The following is an 18,739-nucleotide window of genomic DNA, read 5'->3' as shown; positions in this document are numbered from 1 at the left end:
GGTTGAAAGCAGAGAAGGGAGTGCTGTGTGTAATCTGAGAAGGCAGCTCAAAGGAAGCAGCTCAAGTTGAGGGATCAAAAACAACCAGGTGTTCAGGAAATTTCTAATGACTATCCTGCCCAGTAACGGGAGCATAGGTGAGGCTAGGCTCTCCCCACCTTCCCCTCCCCAGCCACCTTCTCCTCAGGAGCAGGAGAGACACAGGACCCTGAATGTCTGTATCTCCTCTCTGGGCGACGGGCACACCCTCCCCAGCCTCTGGGTCCAAAGCAAAGGGAGGCAAGTTCTCGGCGTGGTGCTCTGAGCAGGTTCCTGGCAGGAGAGGGCGCAGGTTCACGGACAGGTCCCGTGGTGGGCAGCGACGGAAGCCACACAGGTATCGACAAACTTTGCACATTTAGTGTCTCTGAAACCCTGCTCTCACGTCGTGTGAGGAAGGCGGGTTCCGCCAGGCGGTAGGCCAGTCGCCGCAGGCCCCTTCCCGCGCTGCCCGTATCCCCCCCAGCCTAGCGCCCCCGCGCGGGTGGCGAGGTGTCCGTTCGGGAGGGAGGGGGCGGTGCCAGGGTCTGTCCAGAGTCCGCCCCGCCCCCGCCTGACCCGGCCGGGGCAGGGAGCTGGGCGCGGCGGGCGGGGCTCGGGGCACGTGGGTGCCGGCGGCGGCGGCGGCGGGACGCGGGCGCGGGCACCGGAGCCGCGGCCTCGGCGCTGCTGGCGTCCGAGCGCCCCGCGGAGGTGAGGGGCGGGCTGCCCGGAGGGATCGGAGGAGGAGACAGGTCGGCAGGCGCGGATGCGGTGGCTGCCCACGCGGCGCTGGGCAGGCAGAGCCGTGGGCGCGTGGCGGTCCGAGTGGGGCACGGCTCCGAGCAGTGGGAGTGTGCCGGTGAGTTCGTGGTCGAACTTTGTCTCCGCCGTAGCGTCGATCTCCGCGAGCGCGATCCGATACCCCGGTGAGTGTGTGTCGGCCTCTTTGGGAAAGTCAGTGTCAGTGGGTGCGTGCGTGCGCCCCAGCGGGTCGAGTAGTTGAACCTGTGGGACTTGTTTGTGTGTGTGCTCTGGTGTGAGTGAGCGCCCCGAGGCGGGGGACCTCGGCCAGAGACCCGCGAGCCCCTGGAGCCCCGCCGAGCCTCCTCAAACCCGGGGCACTCCACCCCGCCCGGACTTGGTAAAACGGGGGGTGGGAGTGGGAGTGGGGGCTGGGACAGTGGGCTGGAAGGACAGTTAAGCCTCTGTCAGGAGGCTTTTAATCTGGCAGGCGGTGCCGTAGGAAGGGTCAGTTTGGAGAAAGGCAGTGCCCTCCCTCAGCTCCCCAACTGGCGGCTGTCGGTGGCAGGTTGCCCTACTTCCCCCCCCCCAGGAGCCAGACCCAAGGGCCAGGCCCAGCTGCGGATTAAAACTGCCCGTTTGGGGTCTTTGGGGCTGGTGGCAGCTGTTTCTTTCAGCCTGGCATCCTCAGCTTCCCTGGGCCTGCAGCCTGAGGTGCGTAGTTTGTTTGGGGAGCTAGGCTGTGATAATGGGGAGCTTTTGAGGGCTAGGGTGGGGCCGTGGTAAAGTCTCAGTTATCTGTGTGTGTGGTAGTGGTTGGGAAGGAGATTCTTTAAGCAGACAGGGCCCACAAAAGCTCTCTGGAGACTCAGACCTATATTCCAATCCTGCCCTGGCCACTATGTGACCTTCTCTGAGCCTTAGTGGCTTCATCTGTAAAAGGGGAAAAACAAGAATATGGAACTTGAGGGCCATCGAGTTCCTAATGTGTGGGTCATGTTCAGCACCAGTGCTCTCCTGGATAGGCTCACTGCTTGGGGATGGGGGTGGGGTCAATCCCTGGAGGGAACTGCCTGAAACCCAAATCTCAACTATTCTCCTCCCTGGGCTAACAAGACCCAGCCTGAACCCCTTAGCCTGGGACTCAAGGCCTCCAAGAACTGCTTCTTGCCAACCTCTCCAGCCCCTCTCCTGCCTGACCCTTTACCCTCTAGTGATTGCATGTAGTTCTGCTACAGACACGAGACAGTTTCTTGCTTTTGGACCGCGGCATATTCTATATACTCACTGCCTGAAATGCCCTCCTACCCTCATCTTCCTCAGTTGGAGAATTACCTAGCCGTAGGGCCCAGCTCAGATGCTCCCTCTTTGGGGAAGACTTCCTTGATCCCACAGTTGGATTGGAGCATCTTCTGGCTCTTGAAAGTCCCAGGACTTACAGCCTGGTTCCACCTTGGACGGTTATGGTCTCTGTCCCCCTCCTTCCCTCACCAGAGGTCTGGGGCCCCCTGGAGGACAGAAACTGGCTGTCACTCATTTCTCTTTTGCCAGCACCCTGCACAGGGCTGAGCTGAACTGAGAGAGCACCAGCAGCCTCTATCCCCTGTTCCCTACCCCCCAGCTTCCCCAGTGAAGGCATGTCTACAGTGGAGCTCCATGTCATCACAAAGAAGAGGAAACTAGAATCCGGTGATCAAGACCGGTGGCACAGGTTGTCAGAACAGTGTGTCCTAGAGGCATTACAGGACCCAGAGTGTACAAGCCGAAAACTTTGATTTCACTCTGTAGGTGATAGGGAGCCATGGAAGGTTTGTGAACAAGGAGGATTCATGGTCAAAGCAGCATTTCAGAAAGATCTCTCTGGCTGCAGGGTGGAGAATGGATTGAGTAGTGCTATACAAGGAGATCAGATATTGACACTAGAACCATCCAGGCATTACTTATACTCTGAGCCCTTGATCCCTTGGCCAAGGGTCTGGTCCCTCAGACCTTAGATGTTCCTGCTGAGGAATTTGGGGATACCTAGGACTCTCCCTCCCCCAGTGGGAGCCAGGAGACCTGCAATTGATCTCATCCCAGCTCTTCCCCCAACTTGCCGGGTGACCTTGGGGGGGCAGTTCTTGCCCTGCCAGCCTCTAAAAGGAGGCCAGCACCACTAAGGTCCTGTGTTGAGAGTATGTGCCTGAGAGGCCCTGGCATGGAAGAATTCTCAATTTCCTCTTTTTTCTGCCTTGGGCTGCCCTGGCATGGAAGAATTCTCAATCTCCTCTTTTTTCTGCCTTGGGCTGCCCTGGGGTCTAGCCAGAGGAGTTGGAGGATCACTCCAACCTTCATAAATGGCTGCCTTCATAAATGGCTGCCAAGCTTGTGTTGCAGACTGAGGCTACGACCCCTCCATTCCTATTTTCTTCTTGCCCAGGATGCACAGGCCCTGAGGCTTCTGGATCCTCCAAGGACCAGCTAAAAGTATGAGAAATCACCAAGGTCTCATGGGTGAGTGCTTTGATTTGGCTTCTTTCCTGGCTCTGGCCTTTAGAGAGGCCACTCTCCCCCTCTAGATTGTCAGTTGGCTATCTGTAAATTGGATCTGATGATCCTTGCCTCTTCAAATGCAAGGTTGCTATGACAATTTTTTTTTAATGTTTATTTTTGAGGGACAGTGTGATTGAGTGGGAGAGGGCAGAGAGAGGCAGGGACAGAGGATCCGAAGTAGGCTCTGCACTGACAGCAGCAAGCCTGATGTGGGACTTGAACCTAGGAACTGTGAGATCATGACCTGAGCCAAAGTCCAATGCTCAACCGACTGAGCCCCCCAGGTGCCCTGCTGTGACGCCTTAATTCTTAAGACAGTGGTCAGGAAAGGGCTTTGTAAGCTGTGGAGTGCAATGCACAGGGAGAAGTGTGATACTCAGAGACTTTTAAAGAAATGCATTTTGAAGATACCAGAACAAGGGTGCAGTAACAAGGGATTGTGCTAGATATTGGAATTTTAACCACTGACTGCCTTCCTCTCCCTGTGTCCCCTCTGCAAAGACAGCTTACTAGTAACAATTTATAAAAGTCTCTCATTTTATCCTTTATCAATCCTATGAGGCAGGAATTGTTATCCCCATTTTGCAGATGAGGAAGTAGAGGCTCATGGAGTTTCCTTCCCAAGATCACAGAGCTGAGGTGAAAGCTAGGGCTACCTGACCCAACTTACCTCTCTCCATTTAAGATAGAAGTTCCATCTGAGATTCAGAGCTCCATTCTCTGGCTTTCAGGGTGAAGGAAGTTTGAATATTGCCTTGAAAACATGACTTTAGGTTTTGCTTGTGGCCTGATTAGCCACATTGCTCACAGGACCAGAGAAGCCTAGCTGATCTGGTGAAAAAAGGTGGAGGCACCCCTGGTGAAATCCTCTCTGACCTCTGTGCTCATCCTAGAGGTCAGGTGAAGGACTAGGCCAGCCTGCTTTCTCTCTCTGTCTGTATCATCCAGCACAGGTTGGGCACACAGCAGGTGCCAGTGAGTGTTTGAGAAATGAATGACCTTGCGGAAATGGGTATATAGTCAAAGAGGAGGGCCTTACTCCCTGGAGAGCTACAGTTGATTCTTGAGCAGAGGAGTTCCTCCACTTCCCTGTTATAGAATCTCCTAGGCCTGAGTATTTCTGGTCCAGGGTGAGTGGCTAGAGTCCCTGATGGGAGTGTGGGTAGCCTGGGCCCTCCTGGGCAGCTGCTCCCTCCTTAGCCCTCCACCCTGGCACCCTGTCTAGGGCTTGGGCCCTAAAACATGGGAGGAAGGCCTCCTTCAAGCTTCTTGGGGCCCACATGACCCTCTCTTTTCCCACCCCCTCAGGGGAGGCTCCTGGTGTTACTCTGGCTTCCTGGTGAGTGCCCAGCTTCCTCGGTCCCAGATGTGGGAGGAGGAATCTTGCTGTGGTGGAGCTGTGGGCCAGCAAGGATGTTCCCCAACTCACAGAAAATCCAGGGCCAAGGTATCAGTGCCTCTCACTGGACCATTTTATGTGTAGTCTCCTCCTTGGTCTTCCTCCCTTTAGACTCCCCTGTCCTATCTACTTTCTGTGGCATCATCTTTGTCAAGGTCAACTCTGAGTATGTCCTTCCCTGCTTAAGGCCTGCCATGGCACCCCATTGTCCTCAGGTTAGAAGCCAAGCACCTCAGCCTGGCATTCAAGCCTTTTCATGTGAGTGCCTCAGGTCCATACACATTCTGTGCCACCCACCCCTCCATTCCAGCCTCACATGACCTCCTGGCCACACTATCACACCACTGTGTCTTTGCACATGCTCTTTCTTCTGCCTTCAGTGCCCTCCTACCTTTGTTGTCCACCTGACAAATTCCTAATCTTTCATTAAGTTCCAGCTCGAATGACCTCTCCTCTGAGCAGCTTTCCCTGACTATCTCCCCAGGCTGGTTAGGGGTTCCTCTGGGCTCTATGGTTCCTGGGCTTCCCTTGGTCATGGCTTAATCACTCAAGTGGACTTCTTCCATTTCTGTGTCTTTCTCCCCATCCAGACTGGAGCTCCTGGGCTTCCCTTGGTCATGGCTTAATCACTCAAGTGGACTTCTTCCATGTCTGTGTCTTTCTCCCTATCCAGACTGGAGCTCCTGACCAAGCCTGATCTGAGTCTGGGTTTGCAGTGTTCCTCTGAGGTTGAGCACATGGGGGTACTGGCAAGTGTTTGCTGAGACTTTATGGCTCCTGGGACAGTGATCTTCGATTATGTTACTCTGAGAGTGCAGACTCCTGTGGTTCTGAGAAGCTCACAACCAAAGGCTATGAAAAGCAGCAAGTGACAGAATTAAAGAAACACTTATCATTTACTCTCAGAACCAGAGGCTCTTAAATTGGACCGTCAGAACCAATGAACTCAGAATTCTGGAAGCACCTGGAGTGAGAAAATCTCAGAATCATAGACCTACTTGTTCTACACTTTTGTCCTATTTTCTACCTTGGCTTCTCCATTCTTCCTTTTTCCTTCCATGCTGGACTCTTCCTACTTCTCTCCTGACCTGACCATAGCCCCTTCCAAGAGCCTTCCCTGCCTACTCTGCCCATGACTTCTGCCCCTCTGCCTGAGAAGGGTTTCTGTGTCTCTCAGCCAGGACAGGTAGATGCAGCCCCCCACATCAGAACAGAGCATGATTTGCTAGCCACATGGAGTACTACCTGTCCCCTTGTCTTACTCCTTCCTCAGGAGCTGTCTGGTGTGGTGATTCTCCCCATCTGATCAGTGAAGAACTCGAGGCTCAGAGAGGGGAGTTAACTTGACCAAGGTTGCACAACATGGGTGGTTTGAAGTTGGAGCCTGAACCCAGGGTTCTTTCTTCTTGGTCTGGCTGGAGACATTTGGATGTGATAGGTCAGGGTGGAGTCCAGGGCACTGTGGTTCTCAACTGGTTCCATTAAGCAGTGTGTCTATAGCACTGTGCTGGGCTGGACCCTGCTGGGTCAGAGGAGGGACAGGTAGTTTGCAGTCCTGCTCTGGGGTGGGGGTGAAGGTGCTCAACCCTACACTGAATGTAATTAGAACATCAGACCTTGAGTAAGGCCCTTCCTCTTAAGGAGTCTCAGTTTCCTGGTCTGTAAGTGGGAGGCCAGCCTGGTTGATCTGAGACTCATGCATGCATTCAGATGTTCTCTTAGTGTGTGGCGCCCACAGCCAGGATTCTAGGGGCTCCCTACAGGGTGAGAGTCTCCCAAGAGGACTGGTGAACCCAAGGGCCTTCTGGAGGAGGCTGCAGAGGCTTCCCACTTGCCACAGCACCTACTGATACTATCTGAGGTTACCCACTCAGCTGTTTCCTCAGACCAGCCCCAGTGCTGGTGGTGCAGAAAGAGTATCAGGCAAGGCTGGGAGCCTATTGGCCTTCAAGCCTGTGGAGGACATTTGGGAGGGGGTGAAAGATAACTTCCAGGATCTTTCCTGTCCTCCTATCCATCCTTGCCCTCTCTACTTCCCTCAAGCCCCAGGGATGACTGTCAGTTCCTGAGACATACTATGTGATCGTTTGCCCTGGTTTTTGCTCACTCTACTCCTCTTCTGTTTCCACGCACCTGACTCTTGTCCATCTTCCAAAATGAAGGTCAGGTGTTCTCTCCTCCAGGAAGCCTTCCCTGACCACCCTACCCCCAGTTCCTATTAGGGACCCTCTTGGCTGCTTCAACCCAACCCTGGTGCCTCTGCTTCCTTCAGCCCTGATCACCCTGAATTATCATTGCCTTTTCTGGGTCTTCCCCTATCCTCCCCCACACCCACCACCTTGACAGTGAGCTCCTTGAGATCACAGAAGGGTCCAACTCAACTTGGAGTCCCCAAGTGCCCTGAATGGGGACAGGCATAGTTATGGCAAACCTTTGTAAAGGGTGAATGAACTAAGGAGTATAGTTGGGTCTAGTTCCTTCGGGCGGGGGGGGGGGGGGCGGGCAGTCCTCGTACTGCCCTTCCTCCTGAGGATGGCCTTCAGGGTGGGAAACTTGACCTATAGTCAGTCTGGCTGTGACCTTGCTACTTTGCTCATAATTCCTATGGCTTTCCTGCCCCTCTTGTCTTCCTGAAATACTCCCATCCTCCCTATCTTCACCACCTGCTGAAATCATATCTTTTTAAGTTATTTCATAAAATGAATAAATCATCTCCTTAAACTATCTCAACAACCTTATGCAGTGCATACCCTTCTTAGATTGTAAAGAAATTAAGATTTGGGTTATAGAGCTGAGACTTGTCCAAGTACCACAGATGGAAATGGCAGAACTGGGATTTCCCACCTGCCCAGTGCCCTCCCCTGTCCCTCGATGACGTTCTGGGTCCAAGTCCTCTGTTTCCCCTCACAGCACCCCACCCCCAGCAGAGGCAGGCTGCAAGGGTTTCCAGAGTGGTGATGCATCATACTCCCCTGCTAGGCTGGACAGGGCCAGCCAGGTAGGCAGGTGAATGGGCAGTACATTCATTCTGGAGCTGCCCTAGTGGAGAAGCTGGAATGTTGTCCAACCACCCTGGAAATTCTGCAGTCAGCCTGGGAACTGCCTCACCCCCTCCTCATGGCTTTGAATTAACCAGCCTGGGGCTACAAGGAGAAAGACCCAGCCCTTGGGGTAGGGGCGGAGCCAGGCAGAGGGGGCAAGTGGTCTGCCCCTAACTCACTGGTGACCGTGGGTGAGATCTGGGGCTACCGTTTCTGGCCTTAGTTTGTTGTTGTTTTAATTGTAAAATGAATACAATAATCATCATGTCTGCTTCGCAATGAGGAAATACCAGGAAGAGTAGATTCTAGCCCTGCCACTAGGGTGTTCCCTCTGGCAGAGAACTGACCAGACAGGCAGAGCCATGGGGCTCAAAGAGGGCTGGTCAGGAAGCTTTCCGGAGCAGAGGACCTAGGCTGAGGAGGGTAGCGGATAGTGATCAGGGGCACGGCTCCTGCAGTCAGACAGATCAAGACTGCTCTGCAAGTTGCTAGCTTTGGGACCCTGGAGAGATTATTTAGCTTCTCTGAGCTTCTCAGGCTTAAATGAGAAGAGGTCTATAAAGCCAACTAATATGGAGCCTGACACAGAGCAGGCACTCAACTTTTGTTATAATATATATGTTGAAGATAAGGGAGGGTATCCCTGAGTGAAGATATGATCATGGGACTGCTTTTGCTGTGCTTGGGACAGGAAGATGAGGCTGGAGGCAGAGAGGGAGAGTTGTCTAGAGGGGCGTCAGGGGCCAGGTCAGCCAGGGCCTTGAATGCCAGGCTCAAGAGCTTGGATGTTAGCCTGAGGGCAATAGGGAGCCATGGAAGGGTTTTGAGCTTAACAGTGTCTAGCCAGATTTGTGTTGTAGGAAGACCTGTGATTGCAGAATGGAAGATGGATAGGAGGGGAGGGGTGGAGGCAAGGAGATAAGTGAGCAGGCTGTGCAATGGTGTGGAGGAGAAACACAAGACTAAGGCTATGGGGTGGGGAAGAGTGGCATGTCTGAGCCACTGCACGGGGTCAACTGACAGGTTCATTGGCGAGCATTGGGTTACATACGGGTGGGAAAGAGATATATTCTCAAGGATATATTAGAATTTTAAAGTGTGGAAGGATGGGTGGTAGAGATCCATCTCAGAAATAGGAGAATGGCTTTGAGAAAGTGCTGTGCTCCTCCTTAGTCTCTTGAGTGAAGGCATATCCTAAGGAGAAGACGGGGTGGAGTGGGGTGAAAGGTTAACCTCTTTCGTCACTGGACTCTGGAGCAGGTTGGCAAATGGCTACCAGCCCACTGCCCCACGTGAACCTGAGACTCCTGGGGCAAGGTGTGCTGGGAAAATAGTGGCCTAGGGGCATTCCCCAGTGCCACACCTCCTTCCCATTCTTGCAGCCATCCTCCCCCTCTCCTCTTCCCACTTCTCTCCATGCTTGTACATTGCTTCCAGCCTGGAGACCTGGCTTCAACTGTCTCAGACCCCCCCCCCCCCACCCCAGTGCAGGGAAATGAAGCAGATGGAAAGAGGAAGGGAATGTTCTTTTTCCCCTCTGGTAAGTCTGGTTCTGGAGGATGCTTGGACTCGCACATACAGAGGGGTCCCTCCACCATGTAACCATCCCCTCAGTGAAACCTTGTGCCTGGTGTGTGTGTGAGGGCCTGCCAGACAAGACAAAAGCCAGGGCCAGAATTCAGAAGGCCTGCATTCCAATCTTGGCTCTGTCCCTGACTTATGGTGAGGCCTTGTGACAGGGCCTCTGTTTTCTCCTCTGTCAAATGGGAGTTTAGTGCAGGTGATTTCTAAAGGCTGTTCTAGTCCCTGTCTAGAACAGTGTGTGTGTGTGTGTGTGTGTGTGTGTGTGTGTGTGTGTGTGTGTGTATGTGTGTGCACATGCTGTATACACATCTGAATGTGACTGTGTATGTCTCCATGTATCTGGATATTTGTGTATGTCCATGCCTGTGTGTGTTCATGTGTGTTTACAGCATCTATGGAGGAATGATTAGAGATGGGACAGGGGAGGGGGTGTGTTCCAGGTAGAGACATAGCTTGAACAAAAAAACGTATGGGCGGAAGTACTATTGAGTGGATACTGGGCAAGGAGGGTGTTGACTGTTTCCTACTCTAGGGACTGAAGCATAGACCAGGACAGAGGGAGGGGCATTGGAGGCTCAGCTCAGCTCAGCTCTGCAGGATGTGAGGGAGACCTTTCCCAGCAGAGCCACACTCCTGTGAAAGCGGGTGCCTGGGGAAGGAGGCTGGGAACAACCATCCCTGGAACATGTGAGCCGAGGGTAGACAGCCAGGGCGTGTGGGTGGGCAGAGGGCACCCCTCCTGGGACAGGCAAACACACCAGTGCTTGCCTCTTTTGGACCAAGGTTGAAGCATAGGAGGCAGGCCTGGGAGGGCTCTGCCTGGCTGACTTCCTATGACCTGGAACCCAAAGAGCCCATGCTGTCTCCACCTCCCACAGAGCCCGCAGCACTGCCCGCCCTGAGAAGTGCTGGAAGCTGGGTTTATCCCCAGGCCGGAGGACCTGTTTTTTCCTGTTTCCTGAAGAATTCCCTGCATCCTGGTCCAGGCCTATGCATTCATGAATGAGAAACAGGCTCTGAACATCCTGACTGTGAGAGCAGGGGCTGGTCAGGTATGGACATGGGAGGGCAGGGTCCACTGGCTGGGAGGCTCACTTGTGCATGTGTATATGCTGGACCAGGGTTCGATCCAGGGGATCCCCACCCTGCTCACTCATCCCAGGCTCTGATGAATTCAGGCTTCAGAGCCAGGGAGTCCTGGTGTCAAACCCATTTTTTCCAACTCCTGGCAGTGTGATCTTGAACGAATAGCTTAACCTCTATGACAATATCTCCTGAGGAGTGAGGGTGGGGGCTGCTGCATGGATGCTGTTCAGCCCAGGTTTGGCCCCTACAAAGTGAGGTGTTGGGGGTAGGGGGCACCAGGACCAGAAGCTCCTGACTCAGACTGACCCATGACCTGAGCCAGAGATGAGCAAGATAAAAGAATGTGCTTGATTCAGACAGCTGATCCACCTCCAGAATGCCTAGGTCCAGTTCCCCTCTCCTGGCACTTCCCTGGCCTGTCCAGAGAAGGGCAGGGCTCTTGAAAGAGAGGAAGTCCAGAGGCCTGTCTAGGGCAGGAGCAGGCCCAGGTGTGCTGGTCCCCAGGAGTGCTCCCCAGGAGGCCACCTGGGGTCAGCAGCTGAGAAATCTTTAAGTGTCAGGACAACTCTGGGAGGCCCTCAGAGGAATAAGGGAAAGGAGAGCAACTGCCATGAGGCTCAGCCTCCTCTGGACTCCCATATCCTCTTGTGCTTGATTGTTTCATTCATTCATTCATTCATTCATTCATTCATTCTTCCACTCATGTCATACCTGCTTTGGAGCAGGCCTCTTGCTGGATGATAGGGACAGAGAAAAGAATCAGATGGACCAAGACTTCTAGAAGCACCTAGAATGTTTTGGGGTTTCTAGAAGGTGGAAACACAAATTCCCAACAGGGTGTGAGGAGTGTCTGGGGTGGTAGAGTGCGAGAGCTTCAGAGATGAGGTGACCCTTGAGAAGAGCCTTGAGGGATGGCCATGATGGAGTACAGTGTGAATGGGTTTTGGAAGGGCTGTCCAGGCAGAAAGAATAGCATGAGCAAAGGCAGGGAAGGCTGGCAGGGCACTTAAAAGGGGCAGAGCCAGCCAGAACCGGGCACAGAGGGGCTGGCAAGTGGTGTTGGACAAAGATGGGAGCTGGTCTCTAGGGTGAGAGATCCTGGGGAGAGACCCCAAGGGTATGGGAGGTAAGGAGAGGTAGAGGAGAGGGCTGAGAGAGAGGGTTAAGGAGTCAGCTGTCTTCATAAGCAGGGGCCGGAGGGGGGTGCAGGAAAGATGTACTCACAGGTTGATGGGCCAGCCTCTCCTGCCAGGGAGAGGGCAGGCAGGGTCAGTCTGGAAGGGGGCCATGACAATGGAGTCCCCAGCTGGCCTGGGAGGGTGGAGGCCAGGATGTCTTAAAACAGGTGGAAAGGACAGCTTCCTCGCTTCAGGAGAAAGTTAGGGAAGTCTCCCACCCCCCCCCCCCCCCCAGCATCAGAGATTCCACCCTTGATGATTAGAAAGAAACTCTGTGTAGAGATGTGGACTATGGCTGGAGGGGTGGAGGGTGGGGGAGGGCCATCATGACCCAGAGGAGAGACCTGCCAGGCCTAGGCACTGGGGCAGGAGCAGAGCAGCAGTGTGGAGGGGGACTGGGTGTGTGTGCTTCCCCTGTCTTCAGTGGGCAGAGCATCTCATGGGGATTTAGGACTCCAGTTCTCTAAGGCTGGGGGATTCAGTCCACGAGAGGTCTGAGCCTCAGAAGGGCAGGAAATGCCTGATGTCACCTGGGGTTTCGTGGCAGAGCTGGACACCCCAACCCAGTGTCCCCACGGGGGACGGAATGTGGCCTCTCCACAGCTCCTCAGTCTCACTCAGGCCTCCATGCTCCTCCTGTAGCTGCTGGGAGCCAGGAACTCCCAGCCCACCTCCCAAAGTGCTGGATCTGGTGGTCCTGGGCTTTGCCCTTCCCCACGTCCCATGACACCCCTCAGGGCACCCCACATTTACCATGTCTGACAACGAGTGCCCCTCTCCCCATACCTGCTCCTCCCCCAACCCCTGAGCCAGACACCCTGCCCCTCTTCAACCCAAACTCCCTCTGGGCCAGACTCTCTGGCCTTCTTCCCTAACCCCTCCACATCTCTCCCCTCACAAGGTCCCCAGGCCTGGCCCTGGCTTAGCCTTTAGTACCAGTCCCCTGGCCCACCACACTCACCTGCTGCACAGCCTCCAGTGAAGACCTTCTATTGCTCCTCCACTGGTGGAGAGCTCCCTGCAGATTTCAGGAAAAGGCCACATCTGGGCTGAGCCTTATACCACCACAACGTACCTACTATGTGCCAGGCACTGCTCCAAACATTTCACACAAATTACTCAATCGTCACAGCAGTTGTATGATGTAGGTTCTATTAATCGCCTCATTTTACAGATGAGGAAACAAAGGTGGTCTGGCTCCAGAGGCCAGGTTCTTAATCGCTGGAGTTTGTTGCACTGAAGTATAAAAAGTTGTAATTCCAACAGGTGGAGACGAGGGGTGTGAATGGATTCCAGGTTGAAGGAGCACCATGAACTAGGGCTGGGAGGGAGAGTGGTGGGTGCATTCAGGAAACTGCAGGTCACAGAGGATGGGGCTGGTGAGGCTGACAGAGGCTGGGTTATGAAACCATCCCATACCAGACTGAGGAGGAGTGGGGTTTTCTCCTGAGAATAGGCAGGAGTCGCAGAGGGTTTCGAACAAGGGAATGACTTTGTCTTCAAGAAGGCCCCCTGGATTGGGGGAACTGAGGCTAGAGGCCGGGAGGCGGATGCAGTGGCTCTGGCAGCAAGGGTGGAGGCAACGCGGGGCTGCAGGGAGAAGGGGTGGGATGCAGGAGACGCTTGAGTGTCGGGTCCTCAGTCCTGGCTCGGGGCAAGAGGGGTCCTAGGAGCTTGGCCCTGCCAGAGTTCCCCATGGCAGGGGGAGCTGCCCCTGCTCAACTTGGCACCACACAGCCTCCCTGCCTGCTCACCCTGGACCAGCCCTGGTTCCTTGGGGAGGAACCTGTGTCTGTGAGAGGCAGGTGCATGCTCTTGGTTGCACTTCTGCTGACACCAGGAGACAGGGAAGATTCTGGGGTGCGGGGATAGGGTTTGGGGAGAGAAGGGAAACTGAGAGACCTATGTGTCTCTCAGCCCCCTAATGTCAACCTCAGGGGTCCTGAACTACTACTGGGAAGCCAGGCTGGGCAGGAAGCTCATGGTCTAAGGGAGTGGATGTCACTGGCCCTCTAGAATCTCCAAGCCCCAGCCTCTCAGGACCTTGGTTCCAAGATAAAGGGAATTGTACCACCCCAGATACCTAGGATGGGGAGGACTCGCATGTCATCTGCCCCCTCTGTCCTCCCAGACACACCCACACACAGGACACAAGCCTTTCTGCAGACTCTGCTAGAAGAGACGCTGGCATGCCCCCAGAACAAGGAGTTCACTACCTCCTTCCTACAGCCCCTTCCACTGTGGGATGCACCTGGATGAGTTGTAGCCATCCCTAACCATATGACCTTAGCCAAATTACTTGAATGATCTCAGCCTCTTTATTGGAAAACTGGGCATGATAACCTGGTTCCCAGAAACATGTTGTAAAGATGAAGTGAAGTAACACTTTAAAGCATCCATGGTAGTGAGGTTTGAAAAAATAGCAGCTCTCCGGCCCCTTCCCACTGTTAGAAAGTTATTCTTCATGTTTGTCCCAAACCTACCTACCTGCTATGATTTCCAGCCTGACGCTGGGAACTTTGGCCACATCTTTGCCCTCCAGCCTGGGCTCTCTGTCCCCTGCTCCCCGCTGAGAGAGAGCTCTTACTGGTCACATTGATGGGGACAAGGAGATGACGAAGATGGACAATTTGTGCTCCAGGTACTTACTCTGTGGGCAGTCAGGCCCCATGGGTACATATGCCCACTAGGAATAAGGCAAGAGACCATCAAGATAGTGGTGGTGTGTGAAGAGAAGCTGGGTGGGTATGAGGGAAGCTGAATTTTCCCCACAAAAGAAGTCCCTCTCTGCTCCCATTCTCACCTCTGCCCCAGACTTCCCTGGCATCTTCAGAAGGGTCACTGTCCCATTTGGTAGCCTCATGGGCCGGGGAGCAGGGCTGCTGTTTACAAGTGCCGAAAGTGCCAGAATATAGGAGTACCTAAAAACTATTTGCTGGGAGGTTAATGAATGACTAAAGGGGGAGACCCTTGGAAATACTCCCTCAAATACCAAAATACCAGGCATGGGGCCAGAGAGCCTCTCAGAGGGCAGAAAGATGAGCTAAAGGAAAGAGCTTTCTAATACTTCCAGCAAGGTAGAGGCTGCCCACCGGCCAATGAGCGCTGGGTGTGAGGTGGAGCCAGCCAGCCCGATAGCCCCCCTCTGTGAATCTGAGATGACACTGCTCTAGGACCCCCAGATCCTCAGATGCTAGAGCTCAGGATCCTCGATCTAGAACTCTGTGCTCCTGAGGTTCTAGAGCAGGGTTGCCAGTCTTAAACAAACAATCACACAAAAACAAAAAACAGGGGCGCCTGGGTGGCCCAGTCAGTTGAGCGACCGACTTCGGCTCAGGTCATGATCTCACGGTCCATGAATTCAAGCCCCGCGTCGGGCTCCGTGCTGACAGCTCGGAGCCTGGAGCCTGCTTCTGATTCTGTGTCTCCCTCTCTCTCTCTCCCCTCCCCCACTCATGTTCTGTCTTTCTCTGTCTCAGAAATAAACATTAAAAAAAAATTAAAAAAAAAAAACAAAAAAACCCCACAAAAAACAAAAAACATAGCCAGGGGTAACTATTTTAGGCTTTGGGGAATATACGGTCTTTGTTGCAACTATTCAACTCTATAAATAAGACGGGTATGATTGTGTTCCAATCAAGCTTTTTTTTTTTTTTTTTACAGAAACAGACTGGTGGACTGCATCTGGCCCTCAGGATGTAGTGTGCCTACCCCTGTTGTGAAGTTTTAAAGGTGTGTGGCCACGATACTCCTAGACCTCATGCATCCTCGAAGTTCCGGGGTTCCGAGGTTCTGGGCCCTCTGGGTCCAGGGAGGAAGCCAGGTCAGGTGGCCACAAAGGCCTTGACTGTGGTGGGGCAGACCTTAACCAAGGGAATCTATGGGTGCTTGGGGTCCCTCATGGCCCCGGTCAGGTGGGTGTGTCAGGCCTCCCCACTGAGCCCTGGTTGTGACCCTTGTGGCTGTTCTCCCCACCACCCCTTCCCTTCAGGGCAATGGCCACAGGCCCGGGCCACTGGAACAGCACCGTCAATGACACCTGGGGTGGGGACGAGCTGGGCTACAAGTGCCGCTTCAATGAGGACTTCAAGTACGTGCTGCTGCCTGTGTCCTACGGTGTGGTGTGTGTGCTCGGGCTGTGTCTCAACGCCGTGGCGCTCTACATCTTCCTGTGCCGCCTCAAGACCTGGAACGCGTCCACCACGTACATGTTCCACCTGGCCGTGTCCGATGCGCTGTACGCAGCCTCCCTGCCGCTGCTGGTCTATTACTACGCCCGCGGGGACCACTGGCCCTTCAGCATAGTGCTCTGCAAGCTGGTGCGCTTCCTCTTCTACACCAACCTTTACTGCAGCATCCTCTTCCTCACGTGCATCAGCGTGCACCGATGCCTCGGGGTCCTGCGCCCGCTGCGCTCGCTGCGCTGGGGCCGGGCCCGCTATGCCCGCCGGGTGGCAGCTGCCGTGTGGGTGCTGGTGCTGGCTTGCCAGTCACCCGTGCTCTACTTCGTCACCACCAGCGCGCGTGGCGGCCGCATTACCTGCCACGACACCTCAGCACCCGAGCTCTTCAGCCAGTTCGTGGCCTACAGCTCTGTCATGCTGGGCCTGCTCTTCGCAGTGCCCTTTGCCATCATCTTGGTCTGTTACGTGCTTATGGCTCGGCGGCTGTTGAAGCCAGCCTACGGGACCTCGGGAGGCCTGCCGCGGGCCAAGCGCAAGTCGGTGCGCACCATTGCCGTGGTGCTGGCTGTCTTTGCCCTCTGCTTCCTGCCTTTCCATGTCACCCGCACCCTCTACTACTCCTTCCGCTCCCTGGACCTCAGCTGCCACACCCTCAATGCCATCAACATGGCTTACAAGATCACCCGGCCGCTGGCCAGTGCCAACAGTTGCCTTGACCCCGTGCTCTACTTCCTGGCTGGGCAGAGGCTTGTGCGCTTTGCCCGAGATGCCAAGCCACCCACAGACTCCACTCCTACTACCCCAGCTCGCCGCAGACGGGGCCTGCACAGGTTGGACAGGACTGACGTCAAGAGGACAAAAGATGTGTCGAGCAGCAGTGAGGACTCTAGGCGGACAGAGTCCATGGCAGCTGGTGGTGAGAACACTAAGGACATCCGGCTGTAGGACCTGAACCCCTGGCGCCTGTGCAAGTTAATATTGGGGGTGGGGGGAGTGGGGAGGCTGTGGGGACTAGGATTTCTTCCATTGGGATAGTGTCCCTAGATATGCCCCATTAGTGACTCATGCCTGATGGTCAAGGGAGCCGTGACCTCAACGCTCTGTCATTTGGCAGAATGTTCTCTGTAGTCCAGAGATCTTAACAGTTCCTACAACCCCAGTCACCATTTGTATGTGTGAGTTGGGGAATAAGGCTTCGTGAAAGGCAAGGGTAAGGGGCCGATGCTGCCCCTGGCCTGACTCCCACATAATTAGCTGTCTGTGCCCAGCAAGGTATCTAGGCTGGAGCCCAGCCTGATCGAGTCAAATGGAGAAACAGACGCAGAGAAGAAAGTGACTTACCAAGGTCACATAGTCTGGGCCTGAGCTACCTGGGAGGGGTGGAGTTTCAGGGTGATCAGAGGACCCTGGTAAGGAGCCAGAGCTGAGCCGGAGCTTCCCACGGAGCGGTCAAGGGCAGGTCTAGATGCCACAGTGGACACACCTCTGAGGAGCATCCCCATCCCTAGAGGTGACTGTAACATCTGGGAGCTGATGTCATAAACTCATCTGGAGGCTTCCCGGGCCTGGGAGCCAGTTTGAGGCTGCAGCTTCTACCGAAGGTGTTGTTGCCTGCCGTGTTGTGCCCTATTGTGTGGTTTGAGGATGAGGATACAGTCTAAGAAGCTCTTACCATCCACACTGGAGTTCTTTCTCCAACCTCTACTCTTCTGCCACCTGCCTTCCCACTAGCTGCCTCAGTGGTAGTCTCACATCAGGGATCCTCTTTCCAGACCCCAGGTCATCCCTCACTTTAGAGCCAAGTGGCTTTGGTGCCTGGCTCTGTTGAGTGCAGATAGGAGTCAGATGGGGTCCTGTCCTTGGGATCCCCCAGTTTAGGGATTAATGGCTATGAACAGTCATGTGCTGGTAAATGTGAAACCATCTAACTGGCTTTCCAGGGGGTGAGGGGAACCCCTTATCTGTAGCATTGCTAATTGCCATGGTGCAGATACTCTTGCCTTGGCCAATTTCAGACCAGTGATGTGATGTCAGCCTCCTTGCAAAATTCCTGAAAATTTAACAATTGGCTCTTGCAATCAGGTCCAACATGCTCCATCGCACCACTGGATAATACTGAGTGATTGGAGGTGTGAACCAGCATGTGAGAGAGGCTTCCTGGGACACACTCCTGAACTGTAGCTTCTGAGAAAAGCAGTTTATCGGAGAAGAACAGCCAGGTGCAGGGTACATCCTGGGCAAAGACATGGGGTCAGGAAAGCAGGGTATGCAGGAAGTGGAAGCAGGCTGGGCAGCCGGTGCTCAGTCTCAAGGCAGGAATGAGGCTGGGAGTGGGTCACCAGGCTAACAAGTCAAGGCTCCTTCCTTGCCTTTACCCGAGGTCTCCTTTGCACTGGGGCTGAGTATGGGAGAGATTCCCTTCTCTTCCTGTCCCATCCTCTGCCTCCTGGGAAAATCCCACTATATGGCATAATGGTGCTCAGACTGGCTCAGGGTGAGGTAGATCTTTCTCACCTGTGACAGATTCTAGGTCCAGCCAGGACCACTGTGGAGGTTTGTGGAGCTGAGCTGGACACGGACCAGCTCAGCCTTGGGGCAAAGCTAACAGGTCTCATTTTTTTTTAATGTTTTATTTATTTTTGAGAGAGCACAAGCAGGGGAAGGGCAGAGAGAGAGGGACAGAGGATCCAAAGTAGGCTCCGTGCTGACAGCAACGAGCCCAATGTGGAGCTCGAACTCACGAACCACCAGATCATGGCCTGAGCCCAAGTCAGACACTCAACCGACTGAGCCACCCAGGAGCCCCTGACAGGTCTCATTCTTAATCTCAAACATAAAGACCTACTCCCTCTCCCTCGGGGAGACCCCCTTTCCCTATAGGCCCACTCTGCCTGAGAGAAGATTCTTCCCTTCACTCCACGTCTTCCTGTCTCCTGTGACCTCTTCACCCGTTCCACTCTGTCAGAACGAGGC

At 54.4% G+C, this 18,739-nt stretch overlaps 1 protein-coding gene across 3 annotated transcripts; it reads left to right on the top strand.

The window, feature by feature from the left end:
• The first annotated feature begins 746 nt into the window (after window positions 1–746).
• Window positions 747–18,428, top strand: P2RY2 (purinergic receptor P2Y2). 3 transcript variants are annotated; one of them, XM_042959317.1, is made up of 4 exons: window positions 747–947; window positions 10,197–10,370; window positions 15,246–15,314; window positions 15,574–18,428. In XM_042959317.1, the coding sequence occupies exon 4, from the start codon at window positions 15,578–15,580 to the stop codon at window positions 16,709–16,711; it is 1,134 nt and encodes a 377-aa protein (XP_042815251.1). In that variant the 5' UTR covers window positions 747–947; window positions 10,197–10,370; window positions 15,246–15,314; window positions 15,574–15,577; the 3' UTR covers window positions 16,712–18,428. The 3 variants fall into 3 exon arrangements, with proteins under 3 accessions (XP_042815251.1, XP_042815252.1, XP_042815253.1); XM_042959318.1 differs by having other exon boundaries at window positions 15,246–15,405; XM_042959319.1 differs by lacking the exon at window positions 10,197–10,370 and having other exon boundaries at window positions 15,246–18,428.
• The last annotated feature ends 311 nt before the right edge of the window (window positions 18,429–18,739 follow it).

The sequence above is a fragment of the Panthera tigris genome, chromosome D1, assembly GCF_018350195.1.
Source record: "Panthera tigris isolate Pti1 chromosome D1, P.tigris_Pti1_mat1.1, whole genome shotgun sequence".
NCBI classification, from domain to species: domain Eukaryota; kingdom Metazoa; phylum Chordata; class Mammalia; order Carnivora; family Felidae; genus Panthera; species Panthera tigris.
The sequence above is the reverse complement of the archived record's forward strand: the minus strand, read 5'-3'. Positions and strand labels throughout refer to the sequence as shown.

Excerpts from the sequence above, each read along its gene's own strand:
- P2RY2 (XM_042959319.1), top strand. The coding sequence starts at position 15,578 with ATGGCCACAGGCCCGGGCCACTGGAACAGCACCGTCAATGACACCTGG.